The 16,194-nt window shown below is 38.6% G+C and overlaps 1 protein-coding gene across 1 annotated transcript; it reads left to right on the forward strand.

Annotated features, from left to right (window-relative positions):
• The first annotated feature begins 632 nt into the window (after window positions 1–632).
• Window positions 633–14,886, forward strand: LOC130916495 (lamina-associated polypeptide 2, isoforms beta/gamma-like). Its single transcript, XM_057837266.1, has 6 exons — window positions 633–1,734; window positions 1,828–1,942; window positions 9,224–9,379; window positions 9,605–9,714; window positions 9,790–9,893; window positions 12,141–14,886. Exons 1-6 carry the CDS (start codon window positions 1,501–1,503, stop codon window positions 12,517–12,519), a joined length of 1,098 nt encoding a protein of 365 aa, XP_057693249.1. The 5' UTR covers window positions 633–1,500; the 3' UTR covers window positions 12,520–14,886.
• Window positions 14,887–16,194: the final 1,308 nt, after the last annotated feature.

The following is a 16,194-nucleotide window of genomic DNA, read 5'->3' on the forward strand; positions in this document are numbered from 1 at the left end:
TTTACTGACTTGAAGTTCTAACTTTGACAAAACATTTGAGCTATTTTTACTCGTTATGTGTGTGGTTGTGGGTCAGATAAATGGCATTTTGATTGTTTGCAATTGAGAACGATGATTCTATATAAGCATTCTGAGTCAGGCAAGGCCAGGAATTGGCAGGCTTTTTCTAAAGTGACCCCCGCACCAAAAGAAAGAAAGAAAAAAAAAACAATTTGTATTTACAGGTTATGCACAGTAAGGCTGGATTTAAAGCTGGAAAAGGTGAGAATTGTAGGACTACATACAAAAAACTAAGGTTATGGGGCAGTACCAGTGCTGAAGACACTGATTGATTGAAACAATCCTGAGAACTTTTCGTTTTCCCAGGTTCTTGCGAAAACAAGCATCTGATAGTCCTTGATGGTGCATAGGAGAGTCTTGAAACAGTGAGAAAGTAAAACGAAGTCATTCAGATGAATCACTGCTTGAGTATTAATTAGCCATTCTTTAACCCTGAATACGCTTTCAGTGCATATTGATAAACTCCGCAGTGTATATTATTGTGCAATTATTTTGAGGATATTACGGTATTTGCCGCAGTCAAAATATGGCAAAACGGAATTAAAAGGAGGCAGCCATTTTGATAACATGACTCGCACTGCTCTCTTCTGGTGAAAAGACAAGACTACAGCTCAATTGTGTATTGACTCCATGCAAAAGAAAATTCAGAAGTGACACTGTAGTGGATTTTAACAATTTAATTGGCATAACGGCTCATATTTTAGAACCCTTGGGATAATTAGCACCTCTTTGACGCACTGAAGCTTGTGGGTGTAAACAAAAGGGCTGACGCGCAGCCAGCGGGGACAACCGCCATTCCTAGTACAACTCAAGAATGGCGCGCTTCTTGGTAATATTTGCGTTTGTCGATGTGTTTTTCAAAAAACATTGCCGTTAAATTGAACCCCCTGGACGGTTTTTGGGAAAAGAAAAAAATTCTATGATACGTCGTTGTGCGTAAACTGACCATATTGAGTCGGAACATATGCAGTTTCATTTTTGTTTCTTTCTTTGAGGCGGCGGAGGCCCAGCCGCCCAGAGCGTTCCATTCATGGGGAGCCAATGACAGTCGCGCTTACTAGCGCCGATCGGCCAATAGCTAAGCGACTAACTTCTTGGTCGTGCTCCGACCGCGGATAGACAAGAGACGAGTGGGCCGGTTGGAAGCTAAATGCTAACATCCGTTTGTTGTAATTTTAGTGTTTCGCTTCTCTTTTCCACGGGAGAAAACGCGTAGAATTGTTTTGGAAAAATCCAAACAACCCAGAAATATTGTATTCGGTCGGCTAAAAGGTAAAGTCGCTGTTTTATTTGGCAAAATAAACGTGTCTCCTGCTAGCATCAGCGGCTAGGCGCCAGTCAATACTGTTTGACAACAACGCGCGGTTGGTCACGTTCTTTCTCTCCTGTCGTTTCGTTATCCGCTAACACGTCCATAACACGATTAGAACGGGCGAAAAGATGGCAGAATTTCTCGAAGATCCGTCGGTGCTCACTAAAGACAAGTTGAAGTACGAGCTGGCGGCGAACAACGTGGCGCTGCCGAGCGGCGAACACAAGAAAGAAGTGTACGTCCAGCTCTATTTGAAATACTTGACGGTGCAGAACAGCAAGAAGAGCCCGCCTGTCGATACCTTCTCCAGCGACGAAGAGCTACCCGCCCCCGTGGTCTCCAACAAAAGCCGTTCCGGGAGAGTGAGTCTTCCATTTGAGTGAAACTTAATTTTGTGCATCCTTTTTTCAATGTGCACTGATTTAACCTGATCGGTCTATTTGAATACATCGCAGAAAGCTACCAGAAAGACAGATAAACCTCGCATAGAGGTTGAGGTGACGGAACTCACAGATGATGATCTGAAGGAGCATCTTGCCAAGTATGGAGTGGACGCGGGACCTATTGTGGGTAAGTTGAAACAACTAAAGGAGCGTCCATTGGTAAGTGACAAGAATTGGAAATACAAACATTCTTTGCTATTGAAATACATATAAAGCTTACCTAAATACTGTATATCCTGCACCATCAAATCATTGCAGAATATTTTTTGGTTTACGCTGAAATGGCATGTCACCAAGTGCGTTACTTTGAGTGGAACTACTGGTCAAAATTTACTCTGTTACCTGTCCGAATAATTAGCAAAGCTAATCATGGAGTCTTGTGTTTTTTTTTAAATCGGCAATGATAAAAAAATAAAATAAAAAAAAACGTGTAGTGTGCAGCCGGCATGAATAATGCTGTTACTATTATTTAGTTTTCTTGTTTTTTTTTTTTTTTTTTTTTTGCCCAAAATTTGAAAGCCCACAAGACTTGCTTGTGAAATAAAAGGTTCTTAGGCGGCTTGAGAAACTGGTCACTAGTACTGGGTGCCAATATTGAATTTTAAATGAAACTCCATTCGATACACTTTCTTCTCATGTTTACTTTTATATAAGAATCATTGTTCATAAATAGATAAATTATTTAAATTAGTACTTAAAAATAGGGAGCTACTTTTCAATCACCCTGTTTGTGTGTGTGTGGGGGGGGGGCGTATATATAATATATATATATATATATATATATATATATATATAAGGGCTGTCAAACGATTAAAATTTTTAATCGAGTTAGTTACAGCTTAAAAATTAATTAATCGCAATTAATCGCAATTCAAACCATCTATAAAATATGCCATATTTTTCTGTAAATTATACATATATTCTGTAAAATAAATTGTTGGAATGGAAAGATAAGACACAAGATATCCATCTTGTGTCTACATTCAACATACGGTACATAAGGACTGTAGTGGGCATTTCACTCTACTGTCGTTTAAATCTGTCTATGCTGTCGTCACTCCGAAGCGTCTACTTTTTCCAAAGCTAGACAGCTAGTGAACAACGCCTTAATAATCAGACTTCTTCCTTTTTCATCTGATTTATTAATAAAATGGCCTCAAACCATTGTCCTCTTTAGACCGTCGTAAAACTAAAAAAAAAAAAAAAAGTACACAAGCATTGCATTAGCAACAACGTTAGCTTAGCACGCTATACAGGTTCACTAAACATAAACAAAAAGCGTCTCATACAAAAAATATAACATTTCGCTTACTAACATAATATGCACATTCTTTACAACAAGCATACTTACGGACAAATCTTGTCCAAGGATCATATAAGCACAACATTACAACGTGGGCGTCAGCCCGAGACGTCGTGCAGCCATATTGAAGCGGCAAGAAAACAATAAACCATGTCGCAAAGCGACCACAAGAGTTCGCTGTTGGACAGCACAAAAAGCCTTGCTGTAAAACTTACCAAAAGGCAGAATACTGTCTGAGCGGGACATGTGCATTAATTGCGTCAAATATTTTAACGTGATTAATTTAAAAAATTAATTACCGCGCGTTAACGCGATAATTTTGACAGCCCTTATGTATAAATATATATATACTGGACTGTCTCAGAAAATTAGAATACACAATATTCTAATTTTCTGAGACAGTCCTGTATATTGTTCTATGTAAAGGACGTCAGCCAAGGTCGGCCCCCCACATTTTTACCACGCCAAATCTGGTCCCCTTTGCAAAAAGTTTGGACACCCCTGCTTTAAATGGTGGATTAATGTACAGGACTGTCTCAGAAAATTAGAATATTGTGTATTCTAATTTTCTGAGACAGTCCAGTATATATATATATATATATATATATATATATATATATATATATATATATATATATATATATATATATATATATATACACACACACACACATACAGTGGGGAAAACAAGTATTTGATACACTGCCAATGGGGTTTCCCATTGACTGTGTATCAAATACTTTTTCTCCCCACTGTATATACTGTGCTGCTCAAAAGTTTGTGAACCCCCTCAACATTTTGGAATTTTCTATTATATCAACCTGATTTCCTAATCAATCAATTCAGTAGTTTTTTTTTTGTTTTTTTAACAGTTGTGTTGTCGAGACTAAATTAAAAAGAGTTTTCATCAACTGATGTAGGTGCAAAATTGAACTGTTTGGTCACAACCAAAACCGCCATGTCTGGCGAAAAGTCAACACTGCATACCACCAAAAGAACCTTCTCCCAACAGTGAAGCATGGAGGTGGGAATGTCAAGATCTGGGCTTGCTTTTCATCCTCAGGACCTGGACAACTCCACATAGTCCAGGGAATCATGAATTCTGAGGAATATTGTCAAATCCTAGAACATAACCTGACGCCATCTGTTTTGAAGTTAAAGCTTGGCAGAAGGTGGATCATGCAACATGATAATGATCCAAAGCATTCCAGCAATACAACCAAGGAATGGCTGAAAAAGAAGAAGATTCGTGTTCTGGACTGGCCCAGTCAAAGTCCTGACCTAAATCCCATTGAAATGCTGTGGCGGGACCTGAAGCGAGCAGTTCATGCCAGACGCCCATCAAACCTCTCTCAACTGACTGCGTTCTGCAAGGAAGAATGGGCAAAAATCCCCCAAAGTAGATGTGAGAGGCTGATTAGTCACTACAGAAACCGTTTGGTTGAGGTAATCTCTGCAAAAGGAGGCGCAATATCCTATTAACTGAAGGGGTTCACATACTTTTGCACACATGATATCTGAGTTTTTCTTAAATCAACCACTTTTGTTAAATAAAGAATGACAATATAACTATTTCTTTTGTTTCAGTCCATTATTTGGAATGTCAGTATTGTGGATTTGGGTATAACTTAACATTTAATAAGGTTATTTTAGTTTTTTTTACAAAAAATCTGACCATCGCTGTGGGGTTCACAAACTTTCGAGCAGCACTGTATATATATATATATATATATATAGATATAGATATACACACACACTCATAGACTTAAATGAAACGAAATTAAATATAATGTGTTATCATTGGTCTGGTATTATTTCTGAAAAAAAATTGCAAAAATAAAGTAAATGTTAAAAAATGAAAAAATAATTGAGCTCACCAAAACGCCGGTCACCCAAAGCACTTATATAGTTCATCTGTGCATTTCAGGGAGGTTTGCATCGCTTCCGAGTGCGACTTTTTGGTTTAAAACTAGGGATGGGAATTTCGACTAATTTCCCTGCCGACTAGTCTGAGATTTTATTTGCGACTAGTCTATAAGCAAGAAAACTCGCAAGTTAATACACATATTAAATGAAAAGTTTAAAATGCAAAGGTTTTGTGCATTGACATTACCACGTTCATTCCCAACAAAATGAACCACACATTTCCAAAGATGGTCTGTCTCTTCCTCGGTTCTAAGATCGTAACAAATTAATTTCATTATGTTTCGAGTTGAATTTTGCCGTCTTTTCTTTTTTTGGCATGTTGATAATTGCGATGTTTATTTACAGCTTTTCGTTTTACTGCAAAAGAGGAAACGACTATCGGCCCACCATGATATTTACGTCATAAGCCTACGCGCTGTGAGCATGTGACCAGCAAATTAAACGGCTGCTGTCATGCATGACCCATCCTGGTGAAGTCTCGGACATTATACTAGGACGCGACACTGTTAATGTCCGTGTCATCTCCATGTCAGTCGACCCGGGAAATTCCTTTCAGACATAAGGCATAGACTTCATAATGTATTGATGGGGCGCGGGGCCGATAACTTGGGGGCCCGTATTGTTGGCGAGGCCGTCAAAGCTGACTGAGTGGATTTACAGACAAAGAGCATTTTTTTCGTTAAAAATTATTGTCAAAAAATGCTTAAATCCCTGAATTCTTTATAGATATGGACGTAGAACAGTCTCGATTCTTGGTTAAAAGTAGGGCTGCAGCTGTCAATTATTTTAGTAGGCGATTAATCGATGAAATAGTTAATTCGAGTAATCGGATAAGGAACATTAAAAAATTAAATAGATGAGCTGAGCCTCAAACAGTAGCTTTTTTTTTACAATGCTCTTAACAAATGGTTCAAACATATATTCCCACAAAAATGGCTAAATATACCTATAAACTAAATTGCGAATGCATAAAAAACATTAGTTCAAACAACAACTCAGCTTATGTTGGACTGAACAGGGAGCAGCTGGATTCACCATGTGAAATGAGTTATGTCATATTCACTGTTGCCACTAGAAGGCAGTGTATCCACCCAAATCAATAAAACTAAATGCAAACACTTTCAAAACCAACCATTACACTTCCACTTTAATTAAACGAGGACTCGAAGCAGCAAAATTTGATTCACTCCTTTTTCTAATCGAATTACTCGAGTTAATCGATTAATCGTTGCAGCACTAGTTAAAAGCAAAAAAATGTGCAGTTAGCATTTATTTTATGTAAATATGTCAAAGTACAATGCCAGTCTGTTCGTGAATGTAGCTAGCGGCCGCCTTAAGTAAACAGAGCTTTTCCGGTGAAAATTCTTGTGAATAAATGCTTAAATCCCCAAATTCTTTTTAAATATGGATGTAAAACAGTCTCCATTCTTGGTTAAAAGCAAAAAAATGTGCAGTTAGCATTTATTTTACGTGAATATTGCGAACTATGATGCCAATGCTGTAGCGGCTAATTTCTTCCATTGATTTTTTTCACGTTTCAAAATGTATACATGGTACAAAAAATATAATTGTTACCTTGAATCCTGGAACAAATCACTCCTGTATGCGGTACAGCTTTTGTACTTTTTCAACAGAAATCTGGCGTTGGATCGCTGCGTGCGTGTGTTTGTGAATAACTCCTCTTGATGTGGGTGGCCCCCTAGTTGAATGCGAGGGGCAGTGCATGACCGATCTGACCCGTCAATACCATTGTGAAGTCCATGCATAAGGGCTACCCGTATTTAACTGGAGTTCAGGGTATGTCTGAAAGGGTCTCAACTAGAGCTGAAACGAGTACTCGAGCAACTCGAGTAACTCGAGTTTAAAAAGTGATCCGAGTAATTTTATTCACCTCGAGTAATCGTTTATTTTGACAGCTCTAAGCATCACGTTTTGCTAGGACTACTTTTAATGCGGGACAACGCGCTGTCACGTGCGGAGAGGAAGAAGGGGGAAAAAAAAAAACTTACCGCAGCCGACAGCCGCCACAAACGACGCCGACGTTGCTAAATACTAGCCCGCACAATGCTACATTGGTATCAGGCAGCGTCTGGCGCGTCTCATAGAGATCACTTGTATGTTGAACTAGATGCGAAATGACAGACTCGGCCGCGTCTGGGCAGCGTTTGTAAACAGCCGCCATCTTAAAGCAGTACAGCGCTAAGCGCTAATAAAGAGCGCTAATAAAGAGCGCTAAGCGCTAATAAATAAGATTAACGTTACTGTCGCTACTAGCTCACGGAACGTTAGCCCTGCGGAGGGCTAGGTTTCAATTAATTATGACCACTGTCGATGCGTGGCTAACGTGTCTTACATACAGGCTTTAACATAACATAGCATTGTGGAGTGATGAGGGTGTAAAATAAAAACGTAATCATGCTAACTATCAATTTTAGCTCAGTAGTCATTGCTGGATAAAACACCAAGTAGCACTGGTCCCTAATGTGCTCCAATACAGCCTGTATCATACATTTATTTTGAACACTGCAAAAACTCAAAATCCTATCAGGACTTACAGTTTAGACTAACTTAAAACTTAACTAGAACTTAAAAATGGCTTGACACAAAGAGAAATTCAATTGAAACACGTGGGGAAAAAAATCCTAACTTTTAAGTGATGTGTGTTATCAAGCGTAACGGCATTTTTAGGTAAGATAAGATATATATATTAATAAGATCTAAAAGTTTTTTGAGTGAAAGCAGTGAATTAGTCTTTTTTTTTTTTTAATTCTAGTTACACCTGAGATGCAATTGTTGGCTGTTTTCAACGATATACAACGAAAATAAAGACATTGATTGACTGAAAATGGTTCAAGATTAGATGAAATGTCTTGTTTTCTCATGTATATGTATAATTGCTCTTCATCTAAAAATATATTTGTTTTATCCGATTACTCGATTAATCGATAGAATTTTCAGTCGATTACTCGATTACTAAAATATTCGATAGCTGCAGCCCTAGTCTCAACATGCGCAATGCTGCATTTAATCGACTAGTAAAATAAGAAACGATTAATTATGAGTAGGCGGTTAAACGTCTAGTCGTGCACATGACGTGAAACTGTCCGTCCAACACTTTCACTTCTGAATAACTGAAGATTTCCTAGCAGATAATCTCTCACCGAATCAATGAGCAAAAAAATAAATAAATAAATTGCACTTGTATCATAATGTGAAATATGTACACTATCATGTGAAGATTTGCGTCCTTTGGTTTACTGGGGACGGGATTTAATAAGCCCAGGCTTTTCCCATCAGCCCTTGTCTTTTCTTCGGGTTAATTAATCATATCACAATGTTAAACAAACATCCCTAGTTAAAACTCCAAAGTTACATTTTGCCGTAGAACGTGGTTTTCACCCATATCCTTTGTGTCCATGTAACTGAAAATAGTGAGCTTTGGGTGGCTGCGAGAGAAACTCAAAATGCCTGGAGCCTCAGCGCTGGAGGTTCTCGTGGTGCTCAAAAACATTCATTCTTTCATTCCACATGTTCATTCAAAGTTTATCTGTGTTTTGCAGCTCAATAAATGCCAGAATCCGCCTTATCGTGCCACATTTTGGGCTAAAACAGCAAAAGTTACGTTTCTCCTGAGAACCCCGATCCTCGATGCGTGCATCGTAGAAATCCCTGGGTTTTAGGACACACAACACACCTCACTTGTCTAGCGTCTTTGCAAGAAATACTCAAAGTGTAGTTGTATCATTAATGAACACGAACTATTTGGTAAATATTAGTATAAAAACTACTGAAAAGGCAAAAATAGAAGACAAACTGTGAGGCCGAGAGGCACATAATGTCTTCAGGGGAAAAGGTGAATTAGCTTTTAACAGAGCTTTCACACAGAAATATTTTTCCTTTTTTTTTTTCAGATTTTAATAATTAAATCTGATTTTTTTTTTGCAATTGATGAATTGGAATCAAATGGGTTCTGTCCCTTTATTCAGAAATAAAACATTACTTTGAAATGGCAGGTAAAAGGGAATGCAAAAATTGATTATGATTCAGTTCCAAATTTCGGCCATAATTTTTGACTGAAAATTGGCAAAAATAAAATTGATGATAAAAATCTGGCCACTTTAAAAAAAAGGGGGGGGGGGAGAAGAACCTTTGTGATTTGTGCTGTTTGTCCCTGTGCAGCTTCATCCCGCAAGTTGTATGAGAAGAAACTCCAGAAACTTCTGGAAGACTCCGCAGTTGAAGCTGAGGCCGCCGCTGATGTTACCATCCTCCCCAAGGCTGACACTAACCAGAATGGCAACACCAACTCTGACCAGTACAGTGACAAGGAAGACGGTGACTTTTATTTATCTTGGCTGCATTCATTCTTTGATACTATATATTTTTAAGAGAATATATTCCGATATAAGGCGGTATATTTTTTTTTTCTGTGACATGGGAATAAAGGCTATTGAAATGAAAAACCATGGTTCTGGATGACACTGAAGGAGCAAACGCATCATCTTGTTTTTTATTGGACTTCATTCAAAATCAGAAAAACAGAAATCATGTGCGTTTCAGAGGAAATTACCAGCACTGAAGCAGAGGCTGTCCCCATTGTGGAGAAGCCGGTGCGCAGCCGAGGGAAAACTCCGGTTACTTTGCGAACCAGCAGCAGAAGACAAACCAAAGTTTGTTCATCAGCTGTGTTCATCATTTGGTGTTTGTTGTACTTATATGAAATGACTTAAAATCCACCCCAACAGGTGGTGGAAGAAGTGGCAGTGAGTGAAGGCACCCCCGTGAAGAGCAGCGAGAGTGTGGTGGAAGATATTCTTGCCAATGAAATCAACACACCGACGGGCATCAGGTACAGAGCCAGGATTGTTTTTTTTTTTAAATAAATATTTTGCTCTTTTGCCCATTATTATAACTTTTTACACTTTTTTGTAGTTCTGAATTCTTTGTATTAAAGAGAAGCCAGTAACATTTGAATCCATGTAAAAAGCATACAAAGGAAAAAATAGGGATGTCCCGATCGCATATATTTACATCTGAGTCAGTCAACTGATTTGGAGAAATTGCCGATACAGAGTCCTGACCTGACCTGGAAAAAAAGTTTTTTTTTGAATGAACGTTCGAAAAGTATTGCAATACTTCCTCTTCCGCTTTTTCCAGGAGTGTTGCGGAGTATAAAACGTATATATTTTTTGTATCTTTTGGCAGTGCTGTTGTTTTTCAGTTTTTTTTTTTTTTTTTTTTTTTACTATTTTTGATTAAGTCAAAAAATGTATAAATTAGGCCTGAATGATATTGGAAAAAATTAACATAGCGATATACATTGCAAAGGCTCCACACTTACTTTTTGCATTGGTTACTCTGGTGCGCCTAACTTTTTTCTTAATGTGCACCAGCACAAAATGTAGGCACACCCACATTTTTCTTTGCATGACCTTTAACGTCATACTTTTAATCACTCCGTAACATTCATATAATTGGCATGAGTGAGTTCACTCAAATTTGCTCACGCTGCCAAGAGCAGCCTCTAGACAACTAGGATTGACTAAACAATGATCAACACATTTGTGCCTTTGATCATACATCTACATCTACAGAGCCTTCACTTGCCAGATCAAATCTACAAACCAAACTCCCAACTGCCTGCTAACCATGAAAAGTAGCAGTAGGGAGGGAGTGAGGCTGTACGAGCATGAGGCAGAAAAATGTAAATATATTTTTTAAATTAAAATACCCGATCCTTTTGACCAGATTCCGATCCTCTGAAAAAAGGCGCGATTGGCCCGATATCCGATCACATGATCCAGATCGGACATGACTAGTAGAAAACTAAATATGAATTAAAGAACACTTTAACAAAAATGGTAAAACAATATTTAAAATAGAATAAAATAAAATTACTTAGAATTTTTTTTTTTAACTAAGAAAATAAAATACAGCCATTTCCGGACTAAAGAGCACACCTCCTTATAAGCCACAAAATTTAAGAAAAAATTAATGAATGCGTCGTACCAGACTGAAAGCTGCAGGTGTCAATTTCTTAATATGGGATTCTTACATTGATGTTACGTAGAAATATTTGATCAAAATATTAACCAAGTAAACACGCATCAACACCTGCATCTGATATCTTCGGGGCTAATGGCTATCAGCGCTAGCCCTAGCACAGCAGTTTTGTTGTAGTGCACTTTAGCAATCCTTCCTCTTTAAATCAAAACAAAGTCAAAATACCCAGGGCTAGCCTTAAACTGTTTTTCTATACGATAACAGAACTTTTCTGGTCAATAAAGTCCTCTGAGTCTATGTTAAAAATGGCTAATCAGCACTAGCGTAGCGTCCTCTATATAGCAAACAAGCTTCAGATGGAGTCCTATTCTTTTATAAACTTCCCAGCTCATTGACAGTGCTAGTGTAGCATCTGAGAGCCAGGACATGGCAACATTTTAAAATATGGTTCTTCTGTAGTGGCAGCAAGGGCCTTTTTTAAAAACAAGTCAGCATGTATCTGAAATTACTGTAATTAGTTTTCTCAAAAATGAATCTAATGGAACTATAATTAGCTAAGGGTGCATTTGGAGAATAGCATACACATCAAGCATATGCGGGCACTCACGGGAACTCAAGAGTGTAAAAAAATTTTTTTTTTAAATCCATATGCCTCTTCCTTACAAGAGTCGCAGGGTACAAATGGATAGAAAAATAATTGCGGGTTATAGTTTGAAAAATACGGTACTCGTTTTCACTAAGCGGGAGAAGATGGATGTAAATTAAAACTTTTTTAAAATGTAAAAGCACAAAAGAGTATAAGACAATAGATTAAAGATTTTTTGTTTTGTTTTTTATTTTTGTTTAGCTTATCAGATTTTTAAAAGATGTATTTTAAAAAATAGTTGTATGATTAAGAAATAGAATTTTCATTTGCCTGTTTTTAATTTTCCTTTGTGTAGCATAATTTGTTTTGCCATTTGAAAAGTACGTTTTCTAAAATGAAAAGGTAAAAAAAAAAAAAAAAAAGCCACTTGGTGTATATTTTTTCAATAAAAAACAGTAGGTAACCCAGAAGGTTAATCTGCACATTGATTTTGTGTATTGCCCACAGCGCCACCTGCAGGCGTCCCATCCGGGGAGCGGCGGGCCGGCCGCTGAAGCCCAGCGACTACTGGCTGGACGAGTCCCGCGTGCGCCACAGCGTATACACAGAGTCCCGCTCCTACTCAGAGTCAATCTCCCGGGGCGGTGCTGGTGTGGCGCTAAGCCCCTCCCCGACTGGCAAAGCCCCGGCCAGGCGTGGGGTCCTGTCCCTCACGCTCAGGCTCTGTGTCCTTCTGGCGGTCATCTGCGGCTTACTCTACTTGGCTTACCATCACCTGGACGCGGCCCACCTCAGCGCCCTCGGAGGCCTCCTGGAGGGCGTGCTGGTTCCTCTACGGGATACTGCCCAGAGAGCCGCCACCTACCTGGGCCTCGGCGACAAGTGAAAGGTTCAAGGTCACTCTAGCCTCAGCCGCGCCCGCCTTCCCTGCTACAACTGCAACTGGCTTCAAACCACTTCCAACAAAAACTGCGTTCATACAACACTGAACAAAAACTCCAGCTTCAAACCACTCTCGCCAAAAGTGGCTTCAAACCACTTTCAAGGAATTTGGCTTTCAATCAACTTGGACGAAATTGGGTTCAAACCAATCTCAATGGGAACTGGCTTCGAATCGGTTTTCACAAAAACTGGCTTCAAACCATTCTACTGAAGTGGATACAAACCACTTTAGACGCCAATGGCTTCAAATGGATTTCGACTAATGGCTTGAAAACTGCTTTACACTAAAGGCGGCTTTCTAACACTTTTGACAAAAATTGCATCGAACCCCTTTTAACAGAACCACTTGGAACAAAAGTGGCTTCTTGTTCAAACCGCACTTATTAAAACTGGCTTCCAAGCACACTCAAACTGTTTCATCCTCCTGTCTGTCCCCACCTGGCGGGCAACACGGGATCTTTTCCTCTGACACGTGCAGGAGCAGGCAGGCGCCGCCACCAGAGACTGATTTAAATGTCCTTGTATTATTTTTTTAAACTTGTGAATTGTTGTCTTTTCGTGCAAGTAGAACGGAGTGGAGAGAGGGCCATTGTATCTCTTTGCATGGTTGTAGTCTCCTGACGGCCATCTTTGTAGTTTTGTGAATACACACGAGTGACACGCCGCCGCTCCAGACACAGGTGCTGATCCCACTGACGCATAACATGTCCACCGTAGGTATAGATACTTTAGCTAGCCCGGTGTTTCTTGGGGAGCCAGGAGAGTCGTTATTTTTTTCCTCTTTGCTCTGTCGAGGTTTGATCGTACCTCCCATTTTGGGTCCCAACTCAGTTCTTAGGTCGGCACTCATAAGTCAAGGTACATCTGTACTTTCATTAAAAGTGTGCGATTTAGTGAGGGTGAAGGTTTTGTATTCACCAACTATGTTTAGATTTAGCATTTTATTTTATATGGACATCACAAAAACATCGGGCAAAATAAATTTAATGCTTTAAGTGTTGGAACACAAGTGCTGATTCCAAACACTGCCATAGGAGGCTTATGGTAAATGAAACGCACTATGTAGCAATTTACAAAGGCACACTCGTACTATTGTACGATGATATATTGATTCTTGGGGCAAAGATAAAATAATTGTCAATATTACAAAGCAACAATTCGATTGAAGGTCGTTTTTTTTTTTTTTTTTTTTTTTCTTTATACACTAAAAATTCAGTTACACTTTACTGAAGTAAAATGCAAAGCAATGTTGATATTCCTGGCAATTATGTTAAAAAATTCAGACATTTGAATATTTCTTTTTGATAGCACATCTTAAAGATGTCAGTGTTGATATTTTGCGTTTTGATCAATTGATATATTGGTCCATCAGTCAAAATACAAATACATAGATTAAGGTCGCACTGTATTTTATTGTATGATTGGAAACTGCTGGATACACAACTGAATTGATCCTTCTATCTAGTGGAAGAACGGTTAATAGATTATTAACATTTATATAATTTTGTGTAAACAATTGTCCATGTTCAGGTCAATGAAGTGAAATGGGATCATTTATTACAGCATAATTTATCGTGACAATTCACCGGGCTGGCTTGTTGGAATTGAAGCACCAACTCGACCTATTTGACTGAGTGGTATAATTCTTATTTGTTCACTCCGAATTCACGGCTCGGCTGGCGTGTATTTTATTTTATTTTTTCCCCAGTTTACATTTTTGGGTTTTAGTGCTCTTTGTGCTTTTTTGTTTGCTCTGTTTTGAATTAGACTTTTTGACCCTTCACTTCCGCCCACATAGCTCGTCACCTCACTGCCAACAGGATGCCACAAATCCCTTGAGAGACTTTTTAATCACTGTCATAGCAATTTGAGCCTGCAGAAATTTCTGTTTTAACTCCGGCCAGGATGTGGAATTATTGACTGATTGATAATCCGTTTAGATATTTTTCTAAAAGTGGTGCATGCCCATTTTTTTCCCAGCACTGTTAAAGGCAGCACCGAGAAGGAAAAAAAGCTACACGGAAGACTGGCACAAATGGTTTTGACTTTTGACCGTCTTATCAATTTCATTTTAAGGCAGCTTCCCCACAATGGACACAATTGTCAATGGAGTTATGTGGGTATGGATTTTTAATCGTATTTATGATCAAGTAGGTAATGTATAAAAAAATAAACGTCATCTTAGCACTTGGTTTTGTTTTTTAATTTTCTAATCTGTCACTTTGTCACAAAGTTCTGAATACTGACTCATTCACTAACAGATTTCTAACCTACAAAATATTCAGATTAAAGACCTGCGTGTTGGGCTGCACATGTTTCATAATATTTTTTCACCTTGATCATTTTCAAAAGGTTTGTATGAAGTGTTTTGAACTACAGAAACTGTCAAAATGATGTCAATTAGGGGTGTCACCGATCTGATCACATGATTGCAAATCCGGCCAAGCATGCCGTTTTCAGTGGATCATGGGTGTGAAAGATCGGGTTTTTCAACAAAACAAAAAAAAAATTACGTGTTAAGTCATTGCCTGTCATTGACAGCGATAGACGTCCAAACCATTTTAACTTGAAGGGTGGCAGCTGGATGTCTTGTCACCATCAAAGACTGACACGATCTCTCAATGACAGCCTTCCCAATTAAAAAACGATGTTTGTCAATGGCAGTGAATGAGTTGAAGGGTAGCAAGCAACAAAATAAGAGTATAAGATATTGCACCCTCCACCCCACATAATAATATACACAGTACATTTTAGACTATGCATATTTATGCTTATATTTTCACCGCTGAACAAACTTGGCACAATAGAGACAAATTTGAGCAAAAAAAAGTCAATATCAACCAAGATAGCCCAATTTATCACATAGGAAGACCCAACTTTATTACGTATTTAATGTTTATGTAATACTATTTAGAGACCAAAGAAAATGCTCAGTTACAACAAAAACTCACAACTGAGATAGCTCAATTTATTACATTGGATGACCAACTTTATTTTAATATGTGTTTATGTATACAAAAAAAAAAAAAAAAAATTTAACGCAATTTGTTTGCAAAAGTACTTTGTGCTGGACAACAGACTTTCAAAAGAAAATTGATTTGTAATTTTTTTTCTGCTTTGTTGAAACCACTGCTTTACTAATAACCTTTTTATATGGCTGTAATGTTGGGATAGCTTTATTGAAATTGGGGGAAACGAAATTTGGATGTGGGCTCCCCCCCTCAATATATTTCTGAGCTATCGGTTTGGGCTCTATCGGCAGATCCTTGAAATTGGGTTACTCTGACTCGCATGCAAAAAAAAAATGTTGTAGTGGCCACCACATTATAACAGATTTCACCTATGGAACTTATGTGGAGCATGTTGCATTCCGGGGGAAAACTTTGTTGTCGCGCGCATTACCGGCACAGACACTCCAGAGTCACGAGCGGCCGAACACGGCAACACGTCTACTCAATGAGCTACACAGACTTACAACATCATCCGCTACACTGGTGACGCGACTTGCCTCGTTGAAGTCTCAGAGGCATTTTACAAACACTTTTAGCAACGGCGGACACAAACTTTCTCCAGCTAACGACGTTCGACGAGTCTTCTGCGGCCGCGTTGTTCGCGTGCA

This window comes from Corythoichthys intestinalis, chromosome 5, assembly GCF_030265065.1.
Source record: "Corythoichthys intestinalis isolate RoL2023-P3 chromosome 5, ASM3026506v1, whole genome shotgun sequence".
Taxonomy (NCBI): domain Eukaryota; kingdom Metazoa; phylum Chordata; class Actinopteri; order Syngnathiformes; family Syngnathidae; genus Corythoichthys; species Corythoichthys intestinalis.